Source organism: Sus scrofa, chromosome 8, assembly GCF_000003025.6.
Source record: "Sus scrofa isolate TJ Tabasco breed Duroc chromosome 8, Sscrofa11.1, whole genome shotgun sequence".
Classification (NCBI taxonomy): domain Eukaryota; kingdom Metazoa; phylum Chordata; class Mammalia; order Artiodactyla; family Suidae; genus Sus; species Sus scrofa.
The window spans coordinates 45,982,499-46,002,578 of NC_010450.4; the positions used below are offsets into that span (position 1 = coordinate 45,982,499).

At 35.5% G+C, this 20,080-nt stretch overlaps 1 protein-coding gene across 6 annotated transcripts in view; it reads left to right on the forward strand.

Annotated features, from left to right (window-relative positions):
* The window catches only part of GLRB (glycine receptor beta), a 121,587-nt gene that overhangs the window by 69,630 nt on the left and 31,877 nt on the right, over positions 1–20,080 (forward strand). For all 6 annotated transcript variants that reach the window (XM_021100485.1, XM_021100488.1, XM_021100486.1 and 3 more), the window contains 3 exon segments: positions 16,823–17,052; positions 17,159–17,241; positions 19,098–19,238. In XM_021100485.1, coding sequence (XP_020956144.1) covers positions 16,823–17,052; positions 17,159–17,241; positions 19,098–19,238 — 454 coding nt within the window.

Genomic DNA, 20,080 nt, shown 5'->3' on the forward strand with positions numbered 1-20,080 from the left:
ACCATGATGGGAACTCCAAAATGTTCAGTTTTATATTCCCTTTCAGTAATTTGTCATTATCAACTGATATAGAAAAATTAAATTAATGGTGTAAAGAATCCTAAATATATATCCTAATCTGTCAAAATGTCATAAAAATCATTTATTCACTTCTGTATTTAACAGAAATATGGGCACTTTTAATATATCCAGTCCAGCAGACCACTACTCCTATGTAATTTATAGTTTAGTGTGGCACCATTGGACTACCTAGTTGGCCCTCCATATAAAAATAGTACATTGTCATAAGTCCAGAGAAATTTAAATATTCATAAGGTGTTATTAAACAATATTTAACTGAAAACCTTAGTTTCAAAAATTTTTATTTATTTATTTTTGGCCATGCCTATGACACACAGAAGTTCTGGAGCCAGGAATTCAGCCTGCACCACAGTAGTGACATTGCCAGATCCTAAACCCCCTGAGCCACTAGGGAATGCCACTAAAAACCTTAAAAATGACATATTGAAAACAATAGATAGAACATAACCTAAGAACTTTTACTGACCTTTTGTTACTTTCCAGTTTTTACATGAAACATCAACCTCACTAATGACTAAATTTAAATCATTTTAAAACCAGGTTTTACAATAGTTCTGTTGACAGAACTTTAATTATCATGCTGGCAGATACTATGAGAGCAGACTTTTAAAATTTTCTTTGAATGTCATTTTTAAAATCATGATGTAGAGAAAACAGATGAGCAAAGATTGCATATGTGAGAGTTACGTAAAAATTACAACTAGGCAGAAGAGCTATCCTAACAACAATACAAAATATAGATACTTAGCTCTTAATAGTAAACTGTCATTAATGAAACTAACCATTTTTAATATCTGCTTGTGGAGTGTTTCATTGCCTTGAAGATGTAGTTTAATTTGGGTGTTAATTGGTACTGAAAATTTTGGAGAACATCCATTTTCCAGATAATGACTATTAGTGTGCTCTTTGGAATGAACAATGAGAGTATTTGTCCCCAAGTTCTTTAACAATAATTAAGTAATTTCCCAGTGATAAAAGAAGTCTGTTTCTGTTGGGAATTTGTTCACTGCAAAGTAAATGATAGAGCTCTAATTATAGTGATTGGATAACTGAAAATGAAAATAAATAGGTTTCAAAGTTAATACAGAGGATTTGAAATGCCAGTAACTAGCAATTATTTAGAAATGCTCATAAAACATTAACCAAAGCATAATAACTAATAAGCTTTTATATTTTAATGAATGTTGAGGCAAAGAATTAATTTAAAATGTAACATTTTAAAACAATCTTAAAAGATATATAAGCTTGTTGCAACTTGTATTGAGTATAATACTATGTAGCTACTTAGCTAATAGAAAAGCATCTTGGAAGCACTTTCCTGGTGAGATAATAAGATATGATGACCAAGGATGATGCAATGAAGTGATTTTGAATTTTCCAGTGATACTCCTTCTAATGCAGCTCTGGAGTTCTACTGAGAAATAAAAATTTTATAAAGGATTACAGTAGAGACTTGAAGATTGTGGTATACTGAGCTTACAACCATTGCAGCAGAAAGCAAGAAGAGTTCATTTCAGGAGATATTCAAAGCACTGTTTGAACATTTGTAACCTAGAAATGGACTACTGTCAAGAATAATTAATTACAGGTCAGTTAGCACAGTACAGAGCAAACCCAATGAATTACACTATAGGCATAATTTTTGTTGAAGCAAAAATCCTATTAACCACTATTACCAACAGGATAAGAAAATAACAAAATGACAAAATAAGAAAATAAAAAAATAAAAAGACAAAATAGTTGTTCAGCACTTAATAGAGCCAGATGAGTTCATGTACTTTACATGTGTTTTCTCATTTATTGCTTACAAAAACCCTGTTTTGTGGCTGTGTTATTATTATCTCCATCTGCTTGGATAGGAAACTGTGTCCTCTCTTCCCATCTTAGTCCTCTGTCTTCTTGCTTTGACTGGCCACTCTGCTACAAGTGTTTTTGCTGAAATCATCAATGGCTTCCTCATTTGCTGAAAGTATTCAGTTTGATTGTACTTGAACTTCAATGCCACTTGCTGCTGTTGACCATTTTTAAAGCCTTTGACTATACTTTGGTGAAATCAGGCTTCTAATGGCTTTCTTTTTTTTCTCAGACCTTTAGCCAGCCCTTTATTTCTTTCTCTTTCTATTTTTGGATGCACCTGCAGCATATTGAAGTTCCCAGTCCAGGGACTGAATTCAAGCCACAGCTGCAGCAATACTGGATCCTTAACCCACTGCGCCAGGCTGGGGATTGAACCCATGCTGCAGCCTCAGAAACAATGCTGGATCCTTAACCTGATGCCTCATGGTGGAAACTCCCTAGCCAGCCCTTTAAATGCTTCTCCTCCTCAGGCTTATTTTTTCCCCCTGCATTTCTACTCTAAGTAATAATATTGGACAAACTCTTCCTTCATCTTGATTTTTGGGGGTAAAGTTTTCAAGGTTCCTTCATGTTGTAACATGTCTCAGAATTTCATTCTTTTTATGGCTGAATACTATTCCATGTGGTACATGTATATATCACACTTTGTTTATCCGTTCACCTATTGATTGACACTTTTTTTTTTAACCTTTTGACTATCATGAATAATGCTGCAATTAAAATGGGTGTATAAACATCAGTTGCAGTCTCTGCTTTCATTTCTTTTGGGCATTTACTTAGTGAAATTGCTGGATCATATGGCATTTCCATGTTTAACTTTTTGAGAATAAAGCATACTTTTTAAAAAAGTTAAAACCATGCATATTGTGAAGACATGTCAGTGATTTATTTAACGCATGAATGAGGGAATCAGCAAGATAGTAAAGCTGATTCAATGGCAAATTCAGGAGACTAGAATGGCAGGATGCTGCAGTTGGGTTACTAAATTTGATAAACTTGTAAATGTTCATCAGGTCAAGAAATGCATATCTTTGAGAATATCTTTTCTACCTGTTAGAAATCATTTGCAGTTTATCAATCTTCTTGAAGTTGCGTAATTGTACAGACTCTGGATCCTAATCCAGAGAAAGTATCAGGTCAAAAAATTACATTTTCCTAGAAAATCATGAAACCTTAGGTGGGCTTGTTGGACAGTGTTTAGTATGATATTGAAAGTCAATCTTTTTACTTGCCTGCAAATTTTGGATAAATATTTCTTAACTTTTTATTTACTCACTTTTACTTTGTTAATAGTACTTTTTGCATTCCACCCTTTTTTTTTAAAAGTAGACTTTATATTTTAGATTGGTGTTAGGTTCACAATAACATTGAATGGAAAGTACAGAGATTTCCCATAAATACCCTGACCCCACATATGCAGAGCATTTCATTGTCCACATTCTCCACCAAAGTGGTACATTTGTTACAACTGATGGATCTGCATTGACACTTTATTACCTAAAATCCATAGTTGACATTAGGGGTTTCTCTTGGTGTAATACTTTTTATGGGTCTTGAAGGATTATGTGATGACATGTATCCACCATTATAGTATCAAAGAGAAGAATTTCACTGCCCTAAGAACCCACTGTCTTCTGCCTGTTCTTGCATCTCTCCTCTAATCCCTGGCAACCACTGGCATTTTTACTGTCTCCATAGTTTTGCCTTTTTTGTCTCCATAGTTTTGACTTTTTTGTCATATAGATGAAATTATATAGTATGTGGCCTTTTTAGATTGGTTTCTTTTAATTAGTAATATTCATATCTTTCCCCCCATTATCTTTTCATGGCTTGATGGCTCTTTTTTTTTAGGGCCACACCCATGGCATCTGGAAGTTCATAGTCTAGGGGTCAAATCACAGCCACAGCAATGCCAGATCTGGGCCTCATCTGCAACCTACACCACAGCTCACAGCAATGCCAGATCATTTAACCCACTGGGCAAGGCCAGGGATCAAACCCATGTCCTCGTGGATTCTAGTCAGGTTTGTTACTGCTGAGCCACGAGGGGAACTCCTTGATGGCTCATTTCTTTTCACCACTGAATAGTATTCCACTGTCTAATGTACTACAGTTTATTAAACCATCACCCACTGAAGGACATCCTGATTGCTTCTAAGTTCTGTCAGTTGTAATTAAGGCTACAGTAAATACGCAAGTATAGGTCTTTGTGCGGACATAGTTTTCAGCTTTGGAGGGTAAATACCAAGGAGGGCAATATGGAAAGAGTATGTATAGTGTTATAAGAAATTGACAAATTGTCTCCCAAAGTAGCTGTAGTATTTTGGTTCCCAGCAGCAATGAGTGAGTGTTCCCGTTGTATCACATCCTCACTTCCATATGATGCTGTTAGTTTCTGGATTTTGGCTATTCTAATAAGTGGGTAGCTGTATCTCCCTGTTGTTTTAATTTGCAGTTTCTTGACAAGTTAAGATGTGGAACATCTTTTCAAATTATTATTTGACATCTTTATATCTTCTGTGGTAAGATGTCAGTTAAGGTCTTTACCCACTTTTAAAAATTAGGTTGTGTGGAGTTCCTGTTGTGGCGCAGTGGTTAACGAATCCGACTAGGAACCATGAGGTTGCGGGTTCGGTCCCTGGCCTTGCTCAGTGGGTTAACGATCCGGCGTTGCCGTGAGCTGTGGTGTAGGTTGCAGACCCAGCTCGGATCCCGCGTTGCTGTGGCTCTGGCGTAGGCCGGTGGCTACAGCTCCGATTCAACCCCTAGCCTGGGAACCTCCACATGCCGCGGGAGCGGCCCAAGAAATAGCAACAACAACAACAACAACAAAGACAAAAAGACCAAATAAATAAATAAATAAATAAAAATAAAAATTAGGTTGTGTTTTCTTATTTTTGTGTTTTAAGCATCTTTGTATATTTTGTTGTCTTGATTTTAACTCTTACATTTCTATTGATAACTCCAAAACCTCTATCTCTTGCTGTGACCTCTTTTTAGTGATGATCTTGATTATTTTAGCCATTTTATGTAGCTGATCTTTAGTGTTTCCTTTGTGTTGTTGATAAAATACCTAGGAAACAGCAACTTTTTGCCTGTGTTTCATCTTGCCCTTTTCTGACATCACCACCTGTGATGATGCCACACTTTGCCCAGTCCTCAAGAACTTCCTCAAATTCACATTCGATATGTCTGTAGTATTTGTTTATTCTCTCAACAGGTATCATCACCCTTAGAGTCCTTAGCAATTATTTCCTTACTTGTTTAAACATCATGTCCTGTGGGTCTGGACCTCAAGGCTTTATCCCCTTCAGACCTTTGAACATCAGAAGCCCATAATGCATAACTCTTGGATGACTACATATGAAGGACATAGCAAAGAAAAATTGATTGTTAACTGAGTCTCATTTGTAACTGTAAAATTTAGTCCACCACATAATTACAGGTGGATGTTTTGTTAGTCCATCAAACAAGTTGCTATTTATAGTCAATATATCTGAAGTCATTGAAATTTGACAAATAGTCCAGAAATCTCAGCTTTGTGTTCCACACCACAGCTCAGGACAATGCCAGATCCTTAACCCACTGAGCAAGGCCAGGGATTGAACCTGTGTCCTCATGGATTCTAGTTGGGTTCATTACCACTGAGCCACCATAGGAACACTATCAGCTTTGTGTTCTAACACTGTATTGCATTGATCTCCACATGGCTAACAACTAACATAGTTCTTGACATCTAGTACTCAAAAAAAAAAAAATCTTTTGAAGAATTAATAAAATTAACATTAATTTTACTAGTTAGTTATCAATTATAACTTCTAGGAGCATCTTCACAGAAATAGGAAAGGGATGCTGTCAATAGTAATTGTTGGCCTTTCCAATGTGATGATTACACATATAATAATAATAATTATTGTTATTTTAGTCTTTTCTAGGGCTGCACCTGAGGCATATGGAGGTTCCCAGGCTAGGAGTCTAATTGGAGCTGTAGCTGCTGGCCTACGCCACAGTAACATGGGATCCGAGCCGCATCTGCAAACTACACCACAGCTCATCGCAACTCTGGATCCTTAACTCACTGAGTGAGGCCAGGGATCGAACCCACAACCTCATGGTTCCTAGTCGGATTCGTTAACCACTGAGCCAAGATGGGAACTCCAACATATATGATTATAATGTTAACATTACATATAATAAAATTAGCTAACTCTTTTGAATACTCTATTTGTGCCAGGTTTCATGTTTACTTTAGGTACAGCATCTCACTGAATTCTTACAGATAACTGCTTTTATTGAAAAGGAATTTGAGACTCAGAGAGGTTAAATAAGTTGCCTCAGGCCACAGAGCAGAGCAGGACATAATTCATATCAGATATATCGAATTTCCATGACTCCCATAGGTGTCATTTCACTCACTTACTTTTAGCTAATTCTCAGAGTCTAGATTAGATGCCCAGTTGCAAATGGTTTCTTTTTACAGACTCTTCCAAATTGTTTTATACTTAACTGATTGTCAGCATCCCTTACAGTTATTTCTGTGAAGTAAGCAGGTACTCATAGGTATATCCTTAGTACTCAAAGGATGAAAAGGAATAGATGGTTAATAAACAATATTAGAATTGAATTGAATTTAGAGTTCAATTTGGAATTGAATTGAGCCAAACTTCCGATCACCTAGGGATTGAGGATGAACTTAAATAAATATTTTCTGAAAGTGTATCATATACTCTGTGGCTGGATTCCCATGTATGTAAATTAGAAAGATAACCAACTTATTTATATAGCAGGGACAATATTAGTCTTTTGCACTGAGTATTATCATATTATGATACTAGTATTCCTTTTTTTAAAAAATAATATTCAGAAACTGAGCTCAGAGAGGTTAAGAAACTTTCTCAGAGTCAAAGCTTTTAAGATTCAGAGATTTGAGTCAGGACCTTTATATTTCCAAACCCAATCTGACTCCATTATACTAACTAGGCTTTATAATTTGATTAACATAATTTAAAAAATGTTATTTATGATGATATGTTACTGACCCTGGTCCTTGGACCCTTTAATCAGTAGAATTGATAAGAGACCAGATGAGAAATTCAGGCAAGACTTTACTGGGGCTCCTGCTTGCAGCAGGGGGGAGTAAAAGCAAGTAACAGGTTCCCTTCCTTGATCCTTAAGGAGGGAAGGCTGATTCCATAAATGAGGTGAGGGTAGGGTCAGATCCAGGGATCAGGCTGGAGGGATGGCATAGGTGGTCTGCCCACCCCCTTGGTGTGCTATGTGCAGGGATCATGTGCAGGACCCTGCTTTTGCTCTGGCACCTCAGAAGTGGCAGTTGCTTTGTGGTCTTTTTGTATCTTATTGTTCATAATCCAAATTCTTTGTAGCCTGTTGCTCAAGGAGACATTTCTCCAGGTCCCAGCCTATCTCAGATATATAGAATAAAAAGGGGTTTGGCTATAAATTAAAACTTTTTTTTTCTTTTGAGGGCCACATCTGGGGCATATGGAAGTTCACAGGCTAGGGTTCAAATTGGAACTGCAGCTGCAGGCCTATACCACAGTCACAGCAGAGTAGGGTATGAGCCGTGTTTGTGACCTACACTGTAGCTCACTGCAATGCTGGATCCTTAACCCACCAAGTGAGGTCAGGGATCAAAAGCCACATCCTTGTGAATACTAGTCTGGTTCTTAACCCACTGAGCCACAGTGGGGAATCCACAGCAGGGAATTCCATCAAAACGTTCTTATTCGTAATTTTGTAATTTTCCCACAGACAGGCTTTGTTTTGTCAAAGTTTCTGATACTATGTAGGGCTTTCATCAGTTTTTGGCTGATTAAAATGCTTTGAATTTAATAACTGATAAATGACATGAATATACTCTTGGATTGTGTGGAAACATTGATGAGACTTCAAGAATTTTAAAAAAATGAACTTCACGTGGGAAAACACTATTATAATTACCATAAAATTTTAAAAGTAAAATGAATTTTGTTTTATAATTTTAGATGCGTTAACCATACCATTTGGGAAATAAGTGGAACCTTGAATAGTGCTTCCAAAAGAAAGTATGCATATGAGATTTTAAGGGGAATTTGGTATAATGCAGGCTTCATTCCCGACGTTCCACCCTGAACATTGTAAGAGGCTTCTGTTTTGGTTATTCAAAATATGCTAAAGTTAAAGATTACAGTTGCTTTAATTTCTGTCAAATGCCTTGACTTATAAAATATTGGCATAATGTCTTTAGAAGTAATTATGAAGAAGCAAAATGTAGTTGTTTGGGTCTAGATAAAGAATATCAATGAGATCTACCATGCTATTAATGTAAGAAAAGCTAATATTAAGCTAAAATAAAGCATCCTAATTTTAGAAGCCACACTGGCAGAGTTGCTTGAAAGGTGCACCCAAATAATGCTGAAAAATTCTTGTCAAGTATACGGTGATGTCTTGACTGTTATTTTACTTATTTTTCATCCATCCCTATTTCTGGAGAGGATTTGGGGTATGTATTAATAACAGAAATATGGGGAGTTCCTGTTGTGGCACAACAGAAACAAATCCGACAAGTATCCATGAGGATTTGGGTTTGATCCCTAGCCTTGCTCAGTATGTCCGGGATCCAGTGCTGCCATGAGCTGTGGTATAGGTCGCAGACATGGCTCAGATCCTGTGTTGCTATGGCTGTGATGTAGGCCATCAGCTGCAGCTCCAATTTGACCCCTAGCCTGGGAATTTCCATATGCTGTGGGTGCTACCCTAAAAAGCAAAATAATAATAATAGTAACAAAAATAAATGAAGCAACTGAAGTAGAACTAAATCTGCCATAGCCATGGTAGTTATGCCAGGAAAAGAGCTATACATAAATTTGTTTGGTTATAGAGCTTTGCTTTCAGTTCCTTAGCTGCCGGACAAAAAGAAACACATGATGATAAGCTTATATTGTACTTCTCAGTAATAGGAAGCATATATGAGCATTAGGAGAGCATTTTCATAGTATAAACTCTCAAAAGTAAATGTGTTTTGTAAAGCACTTAGACCAAGTATGCCTAGCATGTCATGAATACCTATATAATGATATTATAGTAATATATGTATAAACAAATGAAAAATTAAATAAAGGCAAATTGATTTTTATTATTTTCATGTAATGTTCTTTGATCAAAATAAGGGACCATACTTTTTTTTTTTTTTTTTTCTCTTTAGGGCCGCAGGTACAGCATATGGAAGTTCATAGTCTAGGGGGCAAATTGAAGGTGCAGCCACCAGCCTATGTCACAGCCACAGTAATTTGGGATCTGAGCAACGTCCTCGAACTACACCACAGCTCACAGCAACGCCAGATCCTTAACCTGCTGAGCAGGGCCAGGAATCAAACCCACGTCCTCATGGTTACTGGTGGGTTTGTAACCCACTGAGCTAAAATGGGAACTCCTGGGGCCATGCTTTAATAACAAGGTTATAAAAGATACATGGCAACCTCATTTTTTATATGGATCCTTAATTACAAGTTAAGGACATAGTGTTTTATCAGAATACTGTGAATCTATTTTATTTTATTATTTTATTATTTATTTATTTATTTAGTCTCTTTAGGGCTGCACCTGTGGCATATGGAGGTTCCCAGGCTAGGAGTCAAATAGGAGCGGTAGCCACCCTCCTACACCACAGCCACAGCAAGTCGGGATCCGAGCTGCATCTGCGACCTACACAACAGCTCATGGCAACGCTGGATCCTTAACCTGCTGAGTGAGGCCAGGGATTGAACCTGCATCCTCATGGATACTAGTTGGGTTTGTTAACCACTGAGTCATGACGGGAATTCCATGAATGTATACTTTAAATACTATGGTGAAAGGGTAAACAAAACTGACAAACCTCTGACCAGAATTACCAAAAAAAAAACCACCTAAATAAACAAAATAAGAAATGAAAAAGGAAACAGAACAAAAAATACACTGAAATAAAAAAAATAAACACATAAGGGAATACTATGAACAATTACATGCCAACAAATTTGACAGCCTAGAAGAAATGGAAAGTTTGTAGAACTTTCCAAAACTGAATCATATATTTTGAATAGAATGAATTAGAAGTGAAATAGAATCAGTAATTTTAAAACTCCCTACAAAAAAAAAAAAAAATCTAGGTCCAGATGGCTTCATAGTTGAATTCTACCAAACATACAAAGAACTTTTACTAATCCTCAAACTCTTTCAAAAAGTTAAAGATGAGGGGAAACTTCCAATGATATTTTATGAAGCCAGCATCACCCTGATACCAAAACCAAAGATACCACCAAAAAGAAAATCCCCCCCTCCCCCCTGCCTTTGGCTATACCTGAGGCATTTGAAAGTTCCTGAGCCAGGGATTGAACTTGAGCCACAAAAGTGATAATGCTGAATCCTCAACTATTAGGACACCAGGGAATTCTCTATCTTTTTTTTTTTAAATCCTGTTTTATTTATTCCTCTCTGATCTTTATTATTTCCTTCCTTCTGCTGACTTTTGTCCAGTTTTGCTTTTTCTTTTTCTAGTTCTTATTTATTTATTTATTTAGTCTCTTTAGGGCCGCACCCTTGGCACATGGAAATTCCCAAGCTAGGAGTTGAATCAGAGCTATAGCTGCTGGCTTACACCACAGCCACAGCAACTTGAGATCCAGGCTGCATCTGTGACTTACACCACAGCTCACAGCAATGTCAGAGCCTCAACCCACTGAGCAAGACCAGGGATTGAACCTGTATCCTCATGGATGCTGGTCAGATTCGTTTCCACTGAGCCATGATGGGAATTTCTCTTTCCAGTTCTTTTAAGTTGTAGATTAGGTTGTTTGAGATATTTCTTGTTTTTTTTGAGGAAGGCCTGTATAGCTATTAATGTCCCTCTGAGAACTATTTTTGCTGCATCCCATGTATCTTGTACAGGACAAGGATATTTACTCTCACCTCTTCTATTCAATATAGTATTGAAAGTCCTAGCCACAGCAATCAGCAAAGAAAAAGAAATAAAAGGTGTCCATATTGAATGGGAAGAAGTAAAATTTTTATTATATGCAGATGACATGATACTTAATATAGAAAACCCTAAAGACTCCATACAAAAACTACCAGCTGATAAACAAATTCAGCAAGGTAGTAGGATACAAGATTAGCATACAGAAATCCATTGCATTTTTTTACACTAACAATGAAATATCAGAAGGGGAATGTAGAAACACAATACCTTTTAAAATCACACCCACCAAGATTAAAATACTTAGGAATAAACCTGACCAAGGAGGTTAAAGACATATGCTTAGAATAAAATATTAATAAAGAAATTAAAGGTGATTTAAGTAATCAGAAATGTATCCCATGATCTTCAATTGGAAGTGTGTATGTGTGTGTGTGTGTGTGTGTGTGTGTATTTTTTTTTTTTTTTTTTTGGCTTTTTGAGGGCTGCACTCGTGGCATATGGAAGTTCTCAGACTAGGAGTTGTATTGGAGCTGCAGCTGCTGGCCTACACCACAGCCACGGTACTGTGGGATTCAAGCTGTGTCTGCAACCTACACCACAGCTCATGGCAATGTCTGACCACTGAGCAAGGCCAGGGATTGAACCCACATCTTCATGGATACTAGTTGGATTCATTTCCCCTGAGCCACGACAGGAACTCCCTGAAAGAATTAATATTGTTAAAATGGCATACTACCCAAGGCAATCTATAGATTTAATGCAATCCCTATCAAATTACCTATGATATTTTTCGCAGAACCAGGAAAACTAATTAAAATTTATATGAAAGTATAAAAGACCCAGAATTGTCAAAGCAATCCTGAAGAAAAAAGGAGAAAACAATAGGCATAACCCTTCTAGACTTCAGACAGTACTACAAAACAGTGTGGTACTGGTATAAAAATAGACATATGGATCAATGGGACAGAATAGATAACCCAGAAAAATCTACATACCTACGGTCAATTAATCTTTGATAAAGGAGGCATGAATATACAATGGGAAAAAGAGATTCTTTAGCAAGTGGTGTTGGGAAAGTTGGACAGCTGCAGGTAATCAGTGAAGTTAGAATATAACTTTTCACTTTATGCAAAAATAAATTCAAAATGGCTCAAAGATTTAAACATAAGACATGAAACCATAAAACTCTTAGAAGGGAACACAGGCAAAACATTCTCTGACATAAACTGTACCAATATTTTCTTAGGTCAGTTTCCCAAGGTAATAGAAATAAAGACAAAAGTAAATGAATGGGACCTAATCAAACTTAGAAGCTTTTGTACAGCAAAAGAAACCATAAACAAAACAAAAAGACAACCTACAGACTGGGGAAAAGTTTTTGCAAATGAGAAAACTGACTAGGGCTTAATTTCCAAAATATACAAATAGCTCATACAACTCAACAACAACAACAGAACCACCTAATAAAAAAATGGGAGAAGACCTAAATCATAATTTCTCCAAAGGAGACATATAGACGGCCAGTAATGCAATCAAAATGCTCAACACTGCTAATTTTTAGAGAAATGCATGTCAAAACTATAATGAGGTACCACCTCACACTGGTCAGAATGGCCATCGTTGAAAAGTCTACAAATAGCAAAAGCTGGAAATGTGTGGAGAAAAGGGAACCCTCTTACATTGTTTGTGAGAGTGTAATTTGGAAAACAGTATGGAGGTTCCTCAGAAAACTAAGCATAGGGTTACCATATGATCCAGCAATCTCACTCTCGGGCATATCCAGATAAATCTGTAATTCAAAAATAAACATGTACTCCTGTGTTCACAATAGCACTATTCAGAATAGCCAAGACATAGAAACAACCTAAATGTCCAGATGAATGGATACAGAAAATGGGGTACATATATACAATGGAATACTACTCAGCCATAAAAAGGAATGAAATAATGCCATTTACATCAACATGGATGGAAATAGAGATTATCATACTAAGTGGAGTAAGTCAGAAAGAGGAAGTCAGATATCACCACCAAGTGATATCACCTATATGTGGAATCTAAACTGTGGTACAAATGAACTCATTTACAAGACAAAAATTGACCCATGAACAAGGAGAACAGACATGGTTGCAAGGGCTTCCCTTGAAGAGGGATGGACTGGGAGTTTGGGGTTAATTGATGTAAATTCTTACACTTAAAATGGATAAGCAATGAGGTCTTACTGTATAGCACAAGAACTATATTCAATGTCCTATGACAAACCATAATGGAAAAGAATATACACATATATAAAGAATGTATATATATGTATAACTGAATAACTTTTCTGTACAGCAGAAATTATGACTCAACTATATTTTAATTTAAAAAGAAGATATAGTACTTTTTTGCTTTTTTAGGGCTGCACCTGTGACGTATGGTAGTTCCCAGGCTAGGCGTTGAATTAGAGCTGTAGCTGTTGGCCTATGCCATAGCCACAGCAATGTGGGATCCAAGCCACATCCGCAGCCTACACCACAGCTCATGGCAATGCCAGATCCTTAACCCACTGAACAAGGCCAGGAGTTAAACCCTCATTCTCCTGGGTACTAGGTGGGTTCATAACCCACTGAGCCACAGTGGTAACTTCCAAAAAAATGTAGTTTTTGATGATTTATCTTGATAAGACATAGTAGTTGTAGGATGTAGTAAATTACCTTTTAGCATATATAATTTTTTAATACCAGTCATTTTGGCTGATAATTACAAGGAAGCAAATAATTTGAAATTGAATACTGTTGAGTGCTAGAAGTAATGTCAAGTGGATATCAACCACGTGCTTTGGCTAAGCCAGCATAATTGGAATTTTATTGGAAAATGATTGAACCTACTGTGTATTTCTACTTAAGTGGAGTGCCAAGCATATTTTTGTGGAATGAAAAAACTTTGATCAGGAAGCAACATTGTGACCCCTGGCAAGCTTCTCACCTGAGATAGTTCGGCCTTTGTCTTGGACATATTTTGAGCTAATTTCTATAGTTGTCATAATCACAATCATATGTGAAATAACCACTTAAGTCCCACTATAAATTGTAAGATATGTGTGTATTTCAACAAAAACTGCATAGAGCTGTGAATGTCAGTCTTCATCCTTCAGGGTTTCCTTCACGTTCTCCTTGAGTCCATGTTCCTTTGATTAGGAAAACGTTATCTCCCCCTCCTCCTGCTCTCGCCAGTGATACAGATATGTTCAGTGTCAGTTTATATAATCCTTCGTTTATCTGACTTTGGCATTTCAAAACCATCTGGATATGATTTTTTTTTTCTTTTTTAGGGCTGTACTCATGACATATGGAAGTTCCCAGGCTATGGGTAGCATTGGAGCTACAGCTGCCAGCCTATACCACAGCCACAGCAATTCGGGATCTGAGCTGCCTCTGCAGCCTACCTCACAACGCAGGGCAATGCCAGACTCTTAACCCTCTGAGCGAGGCCAGGGATTGAACCCTCATTCTCATGAACACTAGTTGGATTAGTTTCTGCTGTGCCACAATGGGAATTTTGATTTTTAAAAATCAATTTATATTTTGTGTTGAAGTTTTTATGAATTTCAAGGTTAGCTCTAAGATGTAGGTAGATCAAATCTTACTTCACTGGGTAGTTCAGTGTAATGGTGTGTTATTTTTATGTGCCTTCTCCTCCTCTGAGAGATCTAAAGATCTCTAAAGCTCATAGGTTAAAGTAAATTCCTTGGATTTTTCTAGAGTCACTGCCCAAAGCTTATGCATTATTTTATGTTTTGTACATACATAAAGTGTGTGCACTTATGTTTCATAAAGATGTATTAGGTCTTATTTAATAAAACATAATCTATCATTTCTTCCTACTTAAATATTTGGATTTTGATTTGAAGTTTTTGATCTGATTCATTTTGATTGGTCAAAAGGTATGGATAGATAGTATTTTGTGTGTTTTGAATGGTTGAAAGTAAGGATACTAAAGCTCAGTGTCATTTATGCCTTGAACACTTTTGTACATATTCTGAGTTCAGAAGATATAATTAAAATCCAAAGACCTGAACATAATGCCGCAATGCTGTGTTTGTGCATATCAACAACCCAGTGTGTACCAGGACCCCATTTCAGTGGCAGATATAAAATGTATTAATGTACTAAACAGGTTCCTATGTTCATATATTCTATATAATCTATATATTTTGGTACAATTCAACTTGTACAGTTTTAAAATGAAAACTTTGGAGACAGACAAAAAACTGAAATAAAATGATTAGTTGATGAGTGGATTTCAAAACTCTTTTCTCCTATAGTTGAATATAGTAATATTTACAACTTTGGCATGTACTCTCATCTGTTTTGCATAATCCAATTCTTATTTGACTGTCAATAATCATTTACATATATGAGTAGTCAAGGATAATTTTCATTTTCTCAAGTATATATATATGTGTGTGTCTTTTTGTTTGTTTTTTTGTTTTTTTTTTGCCTTTTCTAGGGCCGCTTCTTGCGACATATGGAGGTTCCTAAGCTAGGTGTCTAATTGGAGCTGTAGCCACCGGCCTACGCCAGAGCCACAGCAACTTGGGGATCCAAGCTGCATCTGTAACCTACACCACAGCTCATGGCAATGCTGGATCCTTAACCCACTGAGCAAGGCCAGAAATCAAACCTGCAACCACATTGTTCCTAGTTGGATTCGTTAACCACTGCACGCCACGATGGGAACTCCTATATGTGTTTTGTATACATAGTTTTATACAAATTATTTTGTAGTTTGCCATTTAGTAAAAGACAAATGAGATAATTTTTCCTGGCTTCTTATTTATTTTTAACCAAAATTTATTCCACTTTTTGGGGAATAATAGTGATAATACTTAGCAGTTCGTGTATTTTGATGACAATATCAGCTAACCCACTGGTATAATTTACCATATTAATGTGTAAAGCAGTTAGTGGTAAAATTCTGTTATGATGTTTGAACTCCCAGCTGCTAAAGGAATGACTGTAGAGGGTAATTAGACAGACATAAGGGTCTTATACTTTGTGATCAAGCTGTTTTAACTATTAGCCATAAAAAAGAATGAAAGAATGCCATTTCAGCAACATGAATAGACCTAGAGATCATCATACTAAGTGAAGTTGATCAGACAAAAACAAATATCATATGATATCAGTTACATGTAGAATCTAATAAAAATGATACAAAAGAACTTATAAATTAGATAGAAACAAACTCACATATTTCAAAACCAATTTTATGGTTACCATGGGGGAAATTGTGGTGGAGTGGAGGAGGAATTGGGGGGGGGGTAGGAATAACATATATGCACGACTGTATAAAATAGATGATTAACAAGAACCTACTTTATAGCACAGGAAAAATATTTTTGCTAAGATTTTAATTTTTTCTATTATAGTTGATTTACAATGTTCTGTCAATTTCTGCTGTGCAGCAAAGTGATCCAGTCACACACTAACACACACACATATATATATATATACGTTCTTTTTCTTACATTATCCTCCATCATGTTCTTCACAAATGACTAGATATAGTTCCCTGAGCTATACAGCAGATCTCATTGCTTATCTAATCCAAATGCAATAGTAGCACAGGAAAATTTACTCAATAGTTCGTAATAACCTATATGGAAAAAAAGAATGGATATATATATACACAACTGAGATTATATATATACACACACACACACACACACACACACACACACACATATATAAAATAACTGATTCATTCTGCTGTACACTTGAAACTAATACAACATTGTAAGGCAACTATGCTCCAATAAATTTTTTTTAGGAAAAGAAGAGCAATCATATCTGTTTTGCCAAGCATTGAATCCTTTAAGTCTGGTGATGAATACCTTCTTAAAAATAGCAATAAACACACACATGCACACATCGTTTTTTCCAGGATTATCGAGTTAACATCTTCCTGAGACAAAAATGGAATGATCCCAGGCTGAAGCTCCCTAGTGATTTTCGGGGCTCAGATGCACTGACGGTGGATCCCACAATGTACAAGTGTCTGTGGAAACCTGACTTATTTTTTGCAAATGAAAAAAGTGCCAATTTCCATGATGTAACCCAGGAGAACATCCTCCTCTTTATTTTTCGGGACGGAGATGTCCTTGTCAGCATGAGGTACTCTTTTATCTTTAATCTCTGTAGAAACATACTTTCCTTTAAAAATCAGCATATCACAGAGACGTGTATTAAGTGACTTCTAAGACTCTGTTTTTACTTGCAGGTTATCTATTACTCTTTCATGCCCTTTGGATTTGACCTTGTTTCCCATGGATACACAACGTTGCAAGATGCAACTTGAGAGCTGTATGTAGATAAGATCCCAAGTGACTATGGGAATAAAAATGCTTAAAATTTCTAGGCAATACAAGCTGCTAATATCTTAAGACAATAGCAGTAAAATGAATGCTTTTGATTACAAATAGGCATTAGAATAATTTATTTAGGGAAATTATAGATTTTCTTTTACTATATTAATTTGTGCTAAGGTAGACAAATCCTTTTGGTACTAGCTTTTTATTTCAGTTTAATTGTTGTGGGTGTAGGTGTACACTTCTTATGAATTACAAATCTAACTTGAATTAGTAATATAGGCAAAGTAAAAGAGAAAAATTATGTCCTAATAACTTTTCTATTGTTAAAACCACATTTTCAGAGCATGAAATTTGGAAAATATTGAAAAATATTCTAAATACTATCAAGCATTTATTTTCTACGGATCTTTAATTTTTTTTTACAAAATTGGATTTTGGATCTTCTGAGTTTCTATGATTATGTGTTTTTCATTTTCTAAAAGATATACTAGGTGTATTCATTGAAACTATTATCTCTAAAATATATTAATTTGCTATGAAGTTTATCATATGAAAATTGAAGTGGGAAATAAAACTTGAAAAATTAATACTGCTGTAAGGAATCTTCAGCCTGAATTCTCTATTCCATGGCCTATTTATACCAGGAATAACTTTGTAAAACATCTTGTATGTGCCTACTAGATGATTTGCTTTACTTAGTGGTGGTTATTTTTTTTTTAATTTTACTGAAGCTGGATCCAAATTTGAACAATATTTATTGCTTTTTACTGTAACGTGAGATTTTGCAGATGTAAGTGTATATGTGTACACGTTTGTGTATATGTGCATATATGTGTATCTACATGTCAGTACATATTTTACAAATAATTCCAACTGTGTATATATATTCAGTTCTATTACTAGACACACTAAAGTATTGCTTTAAAAAAATGTAGACATGTTAGAGTTGAAAGATAGTATACACTATGCTGTAAACCCGTGGGGTCCTTGAGTTGTAGCCAAATGACCTAAGCCTGCAGTGTGTACTTTAGGAAGCTATAGTGATGGAATGATGTCCATTTGAGTAGCTGTTTTATTGCTCTTCTGTGGCAATGCAACTCTTTTATGGAAGTTGGTAGTTGATTGTTCCAAAAAAAAAAAAAAAAAGTGTTTTGATCCTTAAGTTTCTTTAAAAATGACCAGGTAGCATATTGCATGGTTGTAAATGTATATGTTAAAAAACCCTAGTATCTGGGAGTTTCCATTGTGGCTCATTGGATCAGGAACCCGACAAAGTCTCTGTAAGGATTGGGTTCGATCCTTAACTCAGTGGGTTAAGGATCTGGCTTTGTTGTGAGCTGTGGCATAGGTTACAGATGCAGCTTGGATCTGGCATTGATGTGGCTGTGGCATAGGCCAGCCACTGCAGCTCTGATTTGACCCCTAGCCTGGGTACTTCCATATGGCTCAGGTGTGGCCATAAAAAAAAAAAAAAAATGAAAGAAAGAAAGAAAAAAAAGGCTAGTATCAATTATTTATTACTTTTTCAGTGATGACAGTTCAGAATTCTGACACAGAAAAATGTATCACTTTTTATGACACCCTAGGATTTTAACTATTATTTTAACTAGGATTTTTGTAAGATGCTGATTAGTTCAACTTCTTTAAGCCAATTATCTGTAACTTTTGTGCTAATATTTTCATTAATCACCTTAGATTTTATCTCTTTACATCTCTAACAAAAGTTTCGTAGAGGAAAGGCCTGTTGTTTTACCTTTTCTATGTTTGTTATTTGTATGTTAAAATATTAAAGAAATGTTAATAATTATATTTCAAACTAATATTTTATTTATTTATTTTTGTTTATAGTTGGTTATACAACTGATGACTTACGATTTATCTGGCAGTCAGGGGATCCTGTTCAGTTAGAAAAAATTGCCTTGCCTCAATTTGATATTAAAAAGGAGGATATTGAATATGGTAACTGCACAAAATATTATAAAGGCACTGGTAAGTAATATTCTTTAAATTAAATAAAACTAAGTCGTGCTTCAAAGATTTGTTCCAATATTAAGATGTACTAAAGACAGAAGAGAGAAAATTAGTCAAAAAGTAAACTAGTCAATAGTATATATTCATATTCTTAAATCTGTTATAAAATTACATTCACTAAGTTTTAAAAAATTTTATGTTATTATGTAGTTTTGCTTTTCTTTAGGCAATCCTGGATAATAAGAGGCTTTCAATTTTTTATTTTAGTAATATGAACTCTCCAGGCAGTAGTTTTCTTAGATGTTTCAAAGAAATTCTGCTCTGGCAATACTTATGTTAGGATGAAACAGTATGGACATAAACAGTGTAAGCCTTACATATTCGTCTGTTGTCTTTTGGGCAATTTTTTGATATTAGTTGATCTGTGTTCTTAATATTTAAAAACTAATCTTTAGGTTGTGCAGGAAATAATAAACATGTGAAATAATTGGCCATTAGCAAATATTCATGGTGTAATCTTCTTGGCCTAGGTTATGGAAAAGCCAATTATGAAAGCTCAACAAAGTAACCTCACTCATTAAATGATGTCGAGCTTTGAAGACATAAAAATACAGTACTCACTAATCAGTACTTCCATAATATGATTAGTTTTCAACTTTTGAGTCTCCTGTGGTAATTACAGGTTAGAGGCTTTAGATATTAAATATAATTCTATTTGCCCTAGCAATATATAAAACAATTACTTAATTTTTATCATTACATTCATGCTAATTATCAGTCTTACTTGTAAGTTACCACACAGTTCTAATTCTGTATCAGTAAGTAAATCATGACAAGGATATTCAGGAATAGATATAATT